Source organism: Pipistrellus kuhlii, unplaced genomic scaffold (genome assembly GCF_014108245.1).
Source record: "Pipistrellus kuhlii isolate mPipKuh1 unplaced genomic scaffold, mPipKuh1.p scaffold_m20_p_1, whole genome shotgun sequence".
Taxonomy (NCBI): Eukaryota; Metazoa; Chordata; class Mammalia; order Chiroptera; family Vespertilionidae; genus Pipistrellus; species Pipistrellus kuhlii.
Window position 1 is genome coordinate 86,025,250 of NW_023425404.1, and position 13,494 is coordinate 86,038,743.

The 13,494-nt window shown below is 37.2% G+C and overlaps 1 protein-coding gene across 21 annotated transcripts in view; it reads left to right on the plus strand.

The window, feature by feature from the left end:
• Positions 1-13,494, plus strand: part of CREM (cAMP responsive element modulator) — a 96,398-nt gene that overhangs the window by 56,786 nt on the left and 26,118 nt on the right. For all 21 annotated transcript variants that reach the window (XM_045586387.1, XM_036454483.2, XM_036454520.2 and 18 more), the window contains 2 exons: positions 776-873; positions 997-1,139. In XM_045586387.1, the coding sequence (XP_045442343.1) occupies positions 776-873; positions 997-1,139 (241 nt within the window). The remainder of the gene's footprint in view (positions 1-775; positions 874-996; positions 1,140-13,494) is intronic.

A 13,494-nucleotide genomic window follows, 5' to 3' on the forward strand; every position in this document is an offset into this window, starting at 1 on the left:
TGTCTTCTTCCCGCTAGGGCAATCCAGCAGCACAGTCAACCGTCCATTCTCTGCACATAATGTGTGCTCCTCTGGGACTTCCTTTCGCCGTTCCCTGAGTTTCCGCCTTAAAGCCCAGACTCCCTCCTTATGAGCCTGGGTCCCCAGGGTCTGGCCTAGAACTGGGATTCAGTGCTGTCGGAACTGGGGCTCAGCACAGTCTGGAGCTTTTATCTCCTTCCTGCTAGGGAACGCCAGCCAGGCACTCAGCATCCCCTCCTCTCCAGCTCCGTCCTCTCCCCGCGCACACTGTTTCTCCGTATCTTAGGCTTTTACTGATTTTCCTTCTGGTTTTCTCTTTCCTTCTAGTTGTAGAATTTCTAGTCAGTCAACTTTCCTGTAGTTCTGGGTAATGTCCATTGTGTATTTTAGTGTATTTTTTTGAAATTGTTGTGTGAGGCTGCAGTTAGGTGTTTACCTATACTGCCATCTTGGTTTTTCTCCACACTTTTTTTTTTTTTTTTTTTTTTTTTTAATTCTTACTGGAGGATATGTTTTTTAGAGAGACAGAGACATATCAATGTGAGAGAGACATGTCTTTTGGTTGCCTCCTGACTGAAGCTTGAACCTTCAACCTAGGTGTGTATGTGCCCTGATGGGAAGCAGACCCACCACGTTTGGTGCACAGAATTATGCTCCAACCAACTGAGCCTCCCAGCCAGGGCCTTAGTTACTCTTTTTTAAATAAGGGAGATCACATCTCTTACGATGCATTTCAGAAACTTTTGTTTTATAGGTAGCAACAATCACAGAGACAGATGAGTCTACAGAATCAGAAGGTGTAATTGATTCTCATAAACGCAGAGAAATCCTTTCACGAAGACCCTCTTATCGGTAAGTTAAGTTTCCACTGTAATGATACTTTAATTATACATCAAACCAATTCTTCCACTATAGCTTTTCTGTTTTACTTCTAATTACTCTATCTTAATTATTTGTTGTTAAATTATGTTTTAGAAAAATACTGAATGAACTTTCCTCTGATGTGCCTGGTGTTCCCAAGATTGAAGAAGAAAAATCAGAGGGAGAAGGAACACCACCTAACATCGCTACCATGGCAGTACCGACTAGCATATATCAGACTAGCACGGGGCAATACAGTATGTATGCTACAATTTGATATGATAGTGCTAGCTTTAAGTCTTCTCTTGTTACATTGAAGAAACTTGGGTTTTGACATTAAACTGTTTCATTTAAAAAATGCATCATAATACATTAACTGTATGTCTTAAATAAGTGAGAGATTTGTATTGACAACTGTCATACTTTTGAAAAGTAAATGTTTTTTTTACTGAATATAGAAGAATTTTTGAGTTTAAAATAAAGGTAGTTTTTTTATTTATATGTTTATATTAATATTTAGTAAAAATTTAAAACTTACTGTTTTTTGTTGCCTTTATGATGCATGCAAACATAAGATACAAATGTCTGTATTTCATTCTTGTTGGCTTTCACTATTGACAATTACATTTTTTTATTTATTAATTTTGAAAGGAATACATATGTTTTCTAAATTATGTTTTTACATGTAATCTGTTTTCATTAGTCTACTGTGTTGATTTGTGCTGCAGTTTTTCCCAGACAGAAATGGAAAAATGTTTAATTTTTTAAAACTACAGCAATTAGATCATTTTATTTGAAATTTTAAGCACCAAAAGCTCTAAATAAACAGATAAAGTCACATTTAGTCTTGTGCATTTTAATGGGCTGTTCATTCTCTGCTTTTTACTTCAATTAAAGCACTAGGTTTTCCCCTCCCCAAATCAAGACCATTTGATACATAAAAATACTTTAGTAAAACTGGAGTCCTAGGAAGGAAAAAGTGTATAGGGAAACAAGATAGAAAAAGGACTGACAAAGAGCAAAGAAGTCCACCAAAGCTGCTTAGGTACTGGAATATGTGTGATATTAAATACTGTGTTGATCCAAAAACAGTGTTAAGATTTTATATATGTTTTCTGTTTTCCTTTAAAAAGTAGTAATACCTAGCCCTAGATGGTTTGGCTCAGTGGATAGAGCATTGGCCTGCAGATTGAAGGGTTTCTGGTTCGATTCTGGTCAAGGGCACATGGCTGCAATTGGGGGCATGCAGGAGGCAGCCTATCAGTGATTCTCTCTCGTCATTGACGTTTCTATCTCTCCCTCTCCCTTCCTCTTTCTCTAAAAAAAAATAAAATAAATAAATTAAAATATTTTTTAAAGTAGTAATACCTAGAAAAGTCTCAAGTCTTAATTTAAGACTTTTCTCTTAAAACAAGCTATAATCTCCTTTAGTCTTTGGGAAAACCTTATAGAGTCTTTGGTTTTTTAGGATTTTTCTTACAGTGGTGATAGATTTGCAGCATCAAACTCTCCTTTGGTTATTCTGGTTCCTTGAGTATCTCCTACAGAACACCTGGCAGAATTGGGGTATAATTTGTCCACAGTTCCTACAGGATGCTGAGTGGACATGTCCTTAGTCTGTGTTAGGAAAGCAAAACTTTCTGCTGTCAGTAAAGGTTGGACCTTGATGTTTTCACTGTCATTTCTCCTTTGTTACTTCCCAGATTTATATGCCTTTGTGTGTGGGCCACAGCGAATGTATGGTGGGAGTTTTAGAACTGAAAGTCAGAGTTTGCCAGGTGTGTGCCGTGGCACTGTGCAGCACACAGTCCCCACCATCCTCACAGTGGCTGTGCAGGGCTTGCATGGACCTTCTGGAACCTTCTGACTGGTCAAGCTGTGCACATATTATCATTTTCTATTTGTGTTATAACAGGGAAAAGGTTGGAAATTGCTGATTAAATAAAGCTCAGGGAACATCTTAAAATTAGAGGAACTATCTAAGATGCTGCCATCTTGAACATATAATTTTGAACATCATCTGGCATATCCTGATGCCACTTAGGAATTGATAAAAGCAGTGATCTCTTTACAGGTGACGTGGACAGGGATAAGCAGTGGGCTAATTTGCTTAGTTTATTAGCTGAAATTTTGAACTCATGAAAACATTGGGTTGAGAGAATGTTGAAGCTAGAGATGATGTGAAGGCATCCTGGTGCTGTCATTTGCCAACTGTATCAAAGCAAGCTTTGTTTTTCCCATCTCAGGTGTTTAGTCTTTGAAGAGGGAATAATAATAAATTGGAAAACTCTGGAGTTATTGTGAGAACACAAGGAGATAACAGATAAAAGTGGGGAAAAGAAACATGCTACTTTGTGGGGGTTTTTTGTTTGTTTTTTTGCGTGTGAGTTTCTAAAATTTTATTTTATTTTAAATAAATCTTTATTGTTCAGATTATTACAAATGTGTTCCTCCCCCCCCCTCAATTGTCCTCTCCACCAGGTTCCCACCCCACCCTCTGTCCTTTCCCCACTCTCCATTGTCCTCATCCATAGGTGCACAGTTTATGTTCAGTCTCTTCCCGCACCCCCCTCTCCCCTTTTCCCCAAGAATCGTCAGTTCACTCCCCTTCCATACCTCTGATTCTATTATATTAAACAGTTAATATTGTTCATCAGATTTTTTTAAATTTCCTTGGTTTTTAGATTCACTTGTTGATAGTTACGTATTTGTTGTTCATCATTTTTATCTTTATTTACTTTCTCTTCTGAAAGAACCCCCTTCAGCAATTCATATAATTCTGGTTTGGTGGTGATGAACTCCTTTAGCTTTTTTTTTTTTATTAGTGAAGCTCTTTATCTGGCCTTCAATTTTGAGTGATAGCTTTGCTAGATAGATTATTTTTGGCTATAGGTTCTTACTATTCATCACCTTGAATATTTCTTGCCATTCCCGTCTGGCCTGCATGGTTTCTGTTGAGAAATCAGCTGACAATCGTATGGGTGCTCCTTTATAGGTAACTACCTGCTTTGCTCTTGCTGCTTTTAATATTCTCTCTTTGTCTTTTGCTCTTAGAATTTTAATTATGATATGTCTTGGTGTGGTCTTCTTTGGATTCCTTTTGTTAGGAGTTCTATGTGCTTCCTGGACTTGTAAGTCTAATTCTTTCACCAAGTGGGGGAAGTTTTCTGTCACTATTTCTTTCAGTATGTTTTCGATATCTTGCTCTCTCTCATCTTCTGGGACTGCCATAATTCTGATTTGGTTCGCTTGAAATTGTCCTAGAGGTTTCTTACACTATCTTCAACTTTCTGGATTCTCTTATCTTCTTGCTTCTGCAGAGGAGTGTACTCTGGTTCTTTGTGTTCTAAATCTTTGTCTTGATTCTTGCGATCTTCGTCTGATTTTAGGACTCTGTGTAATATTTTTTTTTATTTTAAACAATGTTTTCTTTATTTCTAGTTGATCCCTTTTTATTTCTAGTTGATCCCTTTTCATATCCTTATAGGTCTCATTTATTTTATCGGCCTTTTTTTAGGATATTCTTGAAAAGCCTTATAACTGTAGTTTTGAACTCAATGTCCATTCTTTTCTTTTCCTCCATCTCCTTCCTTTGTGTCCTGCCTCTTGTCTGCATTTTAGTTGTTTTCTTGACTTGATGGCATAGTTTTGTGTGCTAGGTGTTCTGGTAGAGCCCAGTAGCACAGCCTTCCCAGTTACCGTGGACAGTCTTGGTGTAGCCCTTTGTGGGCTGTGTGTGCAGTCTTGTTGTTAAGCCTTGCTTATTGTTGGTATCACTGGAATGCGCTGATCTCCAAGCCAATTGGCTGTGAGGATCAGCAGTGTCTCAGCTAGGAGGGCTTCTGTACTCCACTTGGATGGGGTGGAGTCTCGGGGTGGCGCAGACAATCTTTGGTTCCCTGTCAGTCTCGCCTTAGAAAAGTCCTGTTCGTGGAGAGTTTTGGAAGATTGGTTGCAGGCGCGCGCACCTCTTTGGTAAAGGCGCAGACAAGCTTTAGATTCCAGCCAGTCCCTCCCTAGAGAAAGCCAGTCTCTGGGAGAGCTTCTGTGCTCAGCTTGGATGGGGCAGAGTCTCGGGTTGGTGCAGACAAGCTTTGTTTTCCTGTCGGCTCCTCCCCAAGTGGCTCCTCCCTCAGTAAAGGCCTCTGGCTTCACACTTCTCGGAGAGATCTCTGCCTGCTGCCTGACAGTGGCCTTTTCCTGACTGGGGCTGTCTATCAGAGCAATAGGGTGATTCTGTTTTCCTCTTGAACAAGAAAGACAACCCTGCATTAGCTGTCCGCCCTCTCTGCACGCCGGGAGTAAGTCAGTAGCGAACTCGGCCCGGCCTGCCCTCTTCGCGCACAGGGATTCGGCCAGCAGCCATCTCGGCCTGGCCCTCCCTCTCCGCGCACCGGGATTAAGCCAGTGCCTTTTCGCGCACACAGTTCTCCGTACCTTCACAGTCTCTGAGGGTCAGCACACCTTCCCTCTCCTTTCCAGATGGCAGAGCCTCCTCTCAGCTAGCCGTCTGGTGCTTCAGGGCAATGCCTCCCCTGTTTTCCAGTTCTAAATTCAAATTTGTTGTGGTAGGCTGCATTCAGGTGTCTACCTTATACTGCCATCTTGGTTTCTCGAAACATGCTACTTTGACATGTCACAGCGAAATGTAAGCTAGCTGTGGTGATGTCTCATTCACAACCCTGAGGCCTTTACTTCTTGTGCTCTTGGTGCAGTTTGAAGAAGAATCTCAGCTTTAAACGTCACTGTGAGTTGGGGCAAGAAGGGGTGCAGTCAGGATCTCTGGGTGAAAAATGGAAAGTCCAGTCTTTAGAAGTTAGGCATTTATCTATTTGCCACATTAGAGGTCCTGGACTATCTCTTCCTTACTTTTCTTAATTTGGACACATACAATGTTGGTCCTGGCAATTATTTTAATGAAAAGTTGTGCTGGTTCTATGTGTATTGTCCCATGTAAAATTTGGCCTGTATCGATTCACAATAAATGGTATTGCCTATGTTAAAAATGAATTGTGTAAACATTTAGTAACAGTTTTTTCTGTAGATAATTCTTTCATTTGAAGAGTGAATATTTTTTTAAAAATATTTTATTGATTTTTTTACAGAGAAAGAGAGAGGGATAGAGAGTTAGAAACATTGATGAGAGAGAATCATCGATCAGCTGCCTCTTGCACACCCCACACTGGGAATGTGCCTGCAACCAAGGTACATGCCCTTGACCAGAATCGAACCTGGGACCTTTCAGTCCACAGGCTGACGCTCTGTTTACTGATCCGAACAGGTTTCGGCTCAATGGTTGAGCTTTGACACATGAACCAAGAGGTCACTGGTTCCCAGTCAGGGCATATGTCCAGGTTGCAGGCTTGATTCTCAGTGGCAAGAGACAGCCAGTTAATGTTTCTCTCTCGTCAATGTTTCTATCTCTCCCTCTCCCTTTCTCTCATTCTCAAATCAATAAAAACATTTAAAAAATATGTATTCAGGTTTCCCCATATGCAAGTATACATTTTTATACTTTAAAAAATATATATATTTTATTGGTTTTGTACAGAGAGGAAGGGAGAGAGATAGTTAGAAACATAGATGAGAGAGAGTCATCGATCAGCTGCCTCTTGCACACCCCCTTCTGGGGATGTGCCCGCAACCAAGGTACATGCCCTTGACCGGAATCGAACCCGGGACCCTTCAGTCTCCAAGCCGACGCTCTATCCATTGAGCCAAACCAGTTTCGGCACATTTTTATACTTATTTTTATTTTATTCTTTGTTAATCCTCACCTGAAGGTATTTTTTCTAGTGATTTTTAGAGAGAATGGAAGAGTAGGAGGGAAGGGGAGTGAGAAAGATAGAGAAGGAAAGAGAAGAACATTGATGTGAGAGAGTCACATTCATTGGTTGCCTCTCACAGGTGGCCTGACCACGTTGGGGATTGAACCTGCAACCCAGGTACATGCCCTTGACCTGGAATTGAACTGAGATCCTTTGGTGGGCGGGCCTATGCTTTAACCACTGAGCATACCAGCCAGGGCTAAGTTGTTAATTTTAAATAGTTAAATGTTAAATATTTGACAGAAGTTGGCCTTATTACTTCAACTTGATTTTTAATAACAAAACTAAGAAGTGAAAGTTAGGATAGGCTAACTTTTCTACACTGGGGGTTAGGAAAAATAACTTAAAATGGGCAGGGATTCATTATTGTAACATTGTAGAAAATGAACTACACTTCAATATGGTTACTGAATGTACAATTCTTAGCTATAGGTTTGCTGTATGCCAATTAAATCATTCTGGTCAAAGAAAATCTATCCTGTCTCAGGAGAATATTTTTTTTTAAATATATTTTATTGATTTTGTGCAGAGAGAAAGGGAGAGAGATAGAGAGTTAGAAACATCGATGAGAGAGAGTCATCAATCAGCTGCCTCCTGCACACACCCTACTGGGGATATGCCTGCAACCAAGGTACATGCCCTTGACCGGAACCGAACCCGGGACCCTTCAGTCCCCAAGCCGACGCTCTATCCATTGAGCCAAACCGGTTTCGGCAGGAGAATATTTTTAAAGATGGTGGTTCAGAAGTTTAGAATTAGCAAAAAATTTACTTCCTGTGTAAGACATAAATGAGATAAAATTCATAAATTCATAGTTAAAGCAATTATAGAGATTAAAATGTTTGAAGTATATTTCATTGACTTTTCTCTAAAGACAATTTTTTTTATACCTCATTTTACTGTACCTCATTTTACTATACCCAGCCTAACCTTTTAACAAATAAGGACTATTACCCAAGACTTCAAATATTATTTTTCCAAATGTCCCTTGTCTCTTTGATTACTCCTACTTTATTTTATTAGAGACTTTGTTAGAATGAGTTTCTATTAACTGGAATTCTTATACACTAAAAGGTAAGTAGGTCAATCCAAAACCCACCATTATGAAAAAGATACAAATGAACTGTGTGGACTACTAAAGAATTCAGAATTCCAATTCATAATGAATAAACAAAATTCCAATTCTTCATAATAAGAATTTACACATGATAGGCTTACATATTCTAAAGTAAATGCAGTTGCTTTTATTTACTGTAAGTAGTGACTCTGCTTACATTCTCCCAAGGTAATTGTCAAAGCAAACATAGAAGGTATCTGCTTAATATAAATCTGACTTTTTAACCTTGGTGTTGCTATTCTTGTTTTAGCTTGAGGCTGTTTTAATGCTTTTTCTTCTTTTAAGGGGTACTTACTTACACAATCTGTTTTGTACTCACAGTTTGAATTTAAAGCTGAGAACTCACTGGAAAAAATTCTGCTGTTCTATTTAAAGTTAAATTTAATGAAAACTTAATCATGAGTCTTTTCATTGTAATTTGGAATAAATATGGTTTTAAAATATAATTAAACATTTATACATGTTTATGTATTTGAATTAGCTCATTCATATAGCTGTAGGTTTAAAAATATCTTAGTATCAAGGAAAAAGAGGTCAAATGAAATTTTATTTTTTTAAATTTATCTTCTTTTGATTTAAAAAAAATTAATATGTTTTTATTTATTTCAGAGAGCAAGGGAGAGGGAGAAAAAGATAGAAACATCAATGTTGAGAGAGAATCAACGATTGGCTGCCTTCTGCACGCCCCCTACAGGGGATCAAGCCTGCAACCTGGGCGTGTGCCCTTGGCTGGATGCAGCCTGATGCTCTATCCACTGAGCCAAACCGGTTAGGGCAGTCAGATGAAATTTTAAATAAATTCTTTTTCCTTATTTGTTCATGAACTTTTTTCCTTGTTTTCTACCCTTATTTATCTTTCTTTTTGTCTTTTATTGATTTTGCAAGGCTTTAGAATATCTTTTAATTAAACTTTTTTAAAAAATCAAAATTTTTGAATTTTCATCCTATAAGAATTATATTCTATACAATGATATTAATAGTTTTAGGAGAGAAGTCCTTAATGGCAATGAATAGTAGAAATAGCATATTTTTAAAACATGGTTTTGTATAATAGGAATTTTAAAATAGTTAATTGCTTGGATTAGTTGATATGATAGCATCTTGGTTACTGTGCTAAATGATGGATTGGAGATGGGGAAATCATACTTGGGTTAATACTGATTTGAGACTAATACCATGCCATATAAGGGTATATATATAAAAACATTGTGTAACCACTAGAACTAATGTAGTAGAAAAATAACTTAGTAAATTAATGAATTACACTTTACCTAAACAATCTCTTTCTTAATGAAAGATCAGTGTGTCCAACATTCAACTGGTGCATATAGAGTGCCCCACTTAATTATGTGGTATAGCTAACCTGAGATTTGGGATGGGGGAAGGTAGGTATCTCCCAGAACAACTAGAGCAATAGAGCTTAACCTCTACCCACCACTACTATGAGCAGATAACATACTAACAGGCTTGAACAAGTTAATATTGGACATTGGAGTAGAATTTAGTTGAATATATAATCTAGTTATTCATTTTTAATTCAATTTAGATATTTTATGAAACTGTAATGTTATTAAGGATTACTTAAAAGAGGAAAGTAAGTATGCATATAGTTCAAAATAAAAGAACAATTTTACTTCTGCTTGAGTTCCAAGTAATATTCATAGATCAATGTGGACTCTTCATTGCTCATATCAGTGTGGGCATAGGAATGAGCATTATGCTTCAGTTGCATGTGTCAGTCTAAGAAAGCATTAATAAAGCTTAGGTCCCCAAAGTAAAATTAGTGGGAAATACAAAGGCATTTTATTTTTATTGGTTACTAATGGATTTGTTATGGGCCAAACATTTTATTTAAAAATGATTAATCAAATGTGATATCTGAAATTTGCCTGGAAATACTCCAAACTAAATTTAAAAAAAAAAAAGTTTGAGATGAGTGGGCAGGGGAAATAGGTGGCACAAAATTCTTGCTAGAAAATTCCTTTAAGGTTTTTTTAAAGGAGCTAAACAAAAGATTGCACTGAACTCATTCAGCTGATTTCATCTTAGATTTTCCCATTATTTATCTCAATGACTGTTTGCTGAAATCACATTAAACTATCTTGAATGTTTTGTAATCTGAAACATTCTCTGAAATCTTTTGAACACACATATGTACAAGCAAGCCTATTTCCAGCGTCCTGAAGCCCTGGGGAATCCTGTTTATTGTCAAATGAGAGGTGACATTTGAAGTGGGAAGGCCCTCTCTCATTTGATAATGCCATAGTTCAGAGTACCTTTGTTATAGAAGAATAAAAGGCAGAAGTACCAGACTTACCAGGAGAAATGTGGTCCCCTTAGAGCCACCTTGTGTGTCTATTCAACTTTTGCTTTTCACATCTAATTCTATAATGACTTAACCCAAAAACAAAGTGATGAGAGTAACAAATTCTTGATATACCAGCTTTCACAGTGTGAAAGCAACAAATTTTCATTGGAACTATGGGGAAATATTGACAGAAAAGGGGGAGGGGAGGAGAGGGTTGAAAAAATAAATAAAACTTTGAAAAAAATAAAGAAAGCAAGGGTTTTTGTTATCTACCTATTTTGTAGTTCTTTTTTTAAAAAAAATATATTTTGATTTTTTACAGAGAGGAAGGGAGAGAGATAGAGAGCTAAAAACGTCGATGTGAGAGAAACATCGACCAGCTGCCTCTTGCACACCCCCTACCGGGGATGTGCCCACGACCAAGGTACATGCCCTTGACCGGAATCGAACTTGGGACCTTTCAGTCCGCAGACCGACGCTCTACCACTGAGCCAAACCGGTCTCTATTTTGTAGTTCTTATCTTTGGAAGTAACTACTGTCACCTCAGATTTTTTACCAGTTCAAAAACTAATCATTGACATTAAAAATTAAGTTCTATTATCAGAATTTGAAACCATACTTAATTTAACTCTCCTAGATCCTTAAGTGGCTTAAGTTGTTTATAACACAGTCTGTCTTGAGGAAATGAGGAATCCATTTATCATATTGGGTGCCTGTTATATGTTAGTGTGAAAAATGGCAGGAATGAGGCCATTTTAAAATGGAGCCAAAGCAGCCATTCAAGAGGAACTGTCTTGCTCCATGTGTTTCTTGAAATTTTGGACTGACTGGGCCAAACCTCTATTGTTTTACAGTTATAAAGTCAGCAGAACAGACTGATCACAAGGAGTAATGACTGTAGACTTTCTATCTGAAGATAGAATCAGCAATAGTAACTCAGCTTATTAGTACTAATATGATTTTTTTTTTCTTTTCATATAATTATTCCTTTCCTTTTTCTCATAAAAACTTCTTGCTTTCACCCTGTATTTGGGACACTATTTGAGTTTCTGCCTGAAACTGCACCTCAAATTACAATTCTTTGACCCCAAATAAATGCTTGTTTTGTCTTATTTCGGCTTTTAAAATTTAGGTTAACACTAGGCCTGTGTTTCTTATACAGTGTAGTTACATTACTACTTTCTTTCTCAAAGCACTATTTCTATGACATCAAACTAATTATCAGCTGAAATCATACATTCAAATGTATGATAACAAAATTTATTCCCCCACATGAAGGTTTAGGAAGCATCTGTTCTTTTTCATACTGTACTTCTCTTTTAAGAAGATAGATATGGTTAAATCTCTCCCAAACCCTTTCATTGAAAGAGGTGAATCTTGAGACCCTTGAAATCTTTGGAAAGTCGTGATGAAATCTTGTTTTTAAAATGTGTACAGAATATAATGCTGTGGATGAACCAGATAAAGTGATGTTATATCAGAGTTTCTTAACCTCTGCTATCTTGATATTTCATAACTGATTCTTCAGTTTCTGTCAGTCCTATTCTAATAGTGGTCTGTCAGTGAACTAAAACACGAAGAGTGTATCTATGTTGAACTCTTTAAAAAATGGTCACCCATCTTTTTGTGTAAGGTCCTAGAACCTTATGTCAAAGGATTAAAGATTTATTATTGTCACTCTTTCCAATAGTTCTGACAGGTTTATAGGATCACTTCATCACTTAGTGGCCCTTTGCTTAGATACTGTTAAAATATTGGGGAATGACTTGGAAATGTTCAGAGTATTGTTTAGATGCTACTGTAACATTCCTGTAAGGTATTTACTAGTACATTGGTTTATTGGTATTGCCTTATTCTGATGATGTGCTATTTTTTCTTCATTCTAAAAACTAGTTAGCTAGTTTATGTGATAAAAAAAAAGATAGGCCTGGCCTGTGTTGCTCAGTAGTTGATCATCGACCTATAAACCAGGAGATCATGGTTTAATACCCAGTTGGGGCACATGCCTGCATTCCAGACTTCATTCCCAGTTGGGGCATGCAGGAGGCAGCTGATTGATGACTCTCTTTCATCAATGATGTTTCTAACTTCCCTTTTCATTTTTCTCTGAAATATATATATTTCAGAGAAAAAAAAAATATATATATATATATATAAATATATATATATATATATATATATATATATATATATATATATATATGATAGCTATTGATTCCACTTAATCTCTAGTGTTTAAAACATAGTCATACGTAACTCTCAAATGTACTTAGATTTGTCTATTTGACATTTAAAAACATTTCACTTGGTCATTTATTCCTTTGAAACTTTCAGTTAATATGTTAATTTTTAAACATGACTGGCAAGTCTCAGTATTTAGAGGAAATCCTCATAGTTGTTGCTATTAGCTGAGTTAGTTATTTAAGACACTGGGTGTAGAGGTTAATGTTGTAACACAAATTGTTTCAATATAGTATCTTTTAAGGTCCTTTCCAACTCAATATTTTTTTTTGTTTGGTTGGTTTTTTTAAAAATATATTTTATTGATTTTTTTTACAGAGAGGAAGAGAGAGGGATAGAGAGTTAGAAACATCGATGAGAGAGAGACATCGATCAGCTGCCTTCCTGCACACTTCCCACTGGGGATGTGCCCGCAACCAAGGTACATGCCCTTGACTGGAATTGAACCCGGGCCCTTTCAGTCCGAAGGCTGATGCTCTATCTATTGAGCCAAACCGGTTTTGGCCCAACTCAATATTTTATATTTCAGGATTCTCCTGTTATAGTCAAAATAGTCAAGGCTACAGTTTTGTAGACTTGAGCTTTAAAAAACAAAATATATGTTCTATGAAAAGCTATTTTTTTCTGATGATAAATTAGAAAAGTAGTTAGTTGAATAAAGGTACAAATTCATTGTATTTATAATGCTCAATGGAATTTCACTGACTATTTCTTAAATGTTAAAAGAATGCTGTTTATATCTAAAAATATCTGAAAGGGCCTAGCCAATGTGACTCAGTGGTTGAGGATTGACCTATGAACAAGGAGGTCACAGTTCAATTCCCAGTTTAATTCCTGGTCAGGGCACATGCCTAGGTTGTGGGCTTGATCCCCAATAGGGGGCGTGCAGGGGGCAGCGGATGGATGATTTTCTCTCATCTATGTTTCTATCTCTCCCTTGAAGCTGGACTTTCTCCCTAGATGTATCTCTTCTCTTCTTAAATAATTTAGTTAGGTGGATGCCAGAGAAGAGGAAGGCTCCATGAGCTCTATATATTTTAATTAGTTCTGAATATAAGTTATTTTCAAGTACTTAGGAGCCTTTTCAGAATATTGCCCTTGGCCCTAGCTGGTTTGG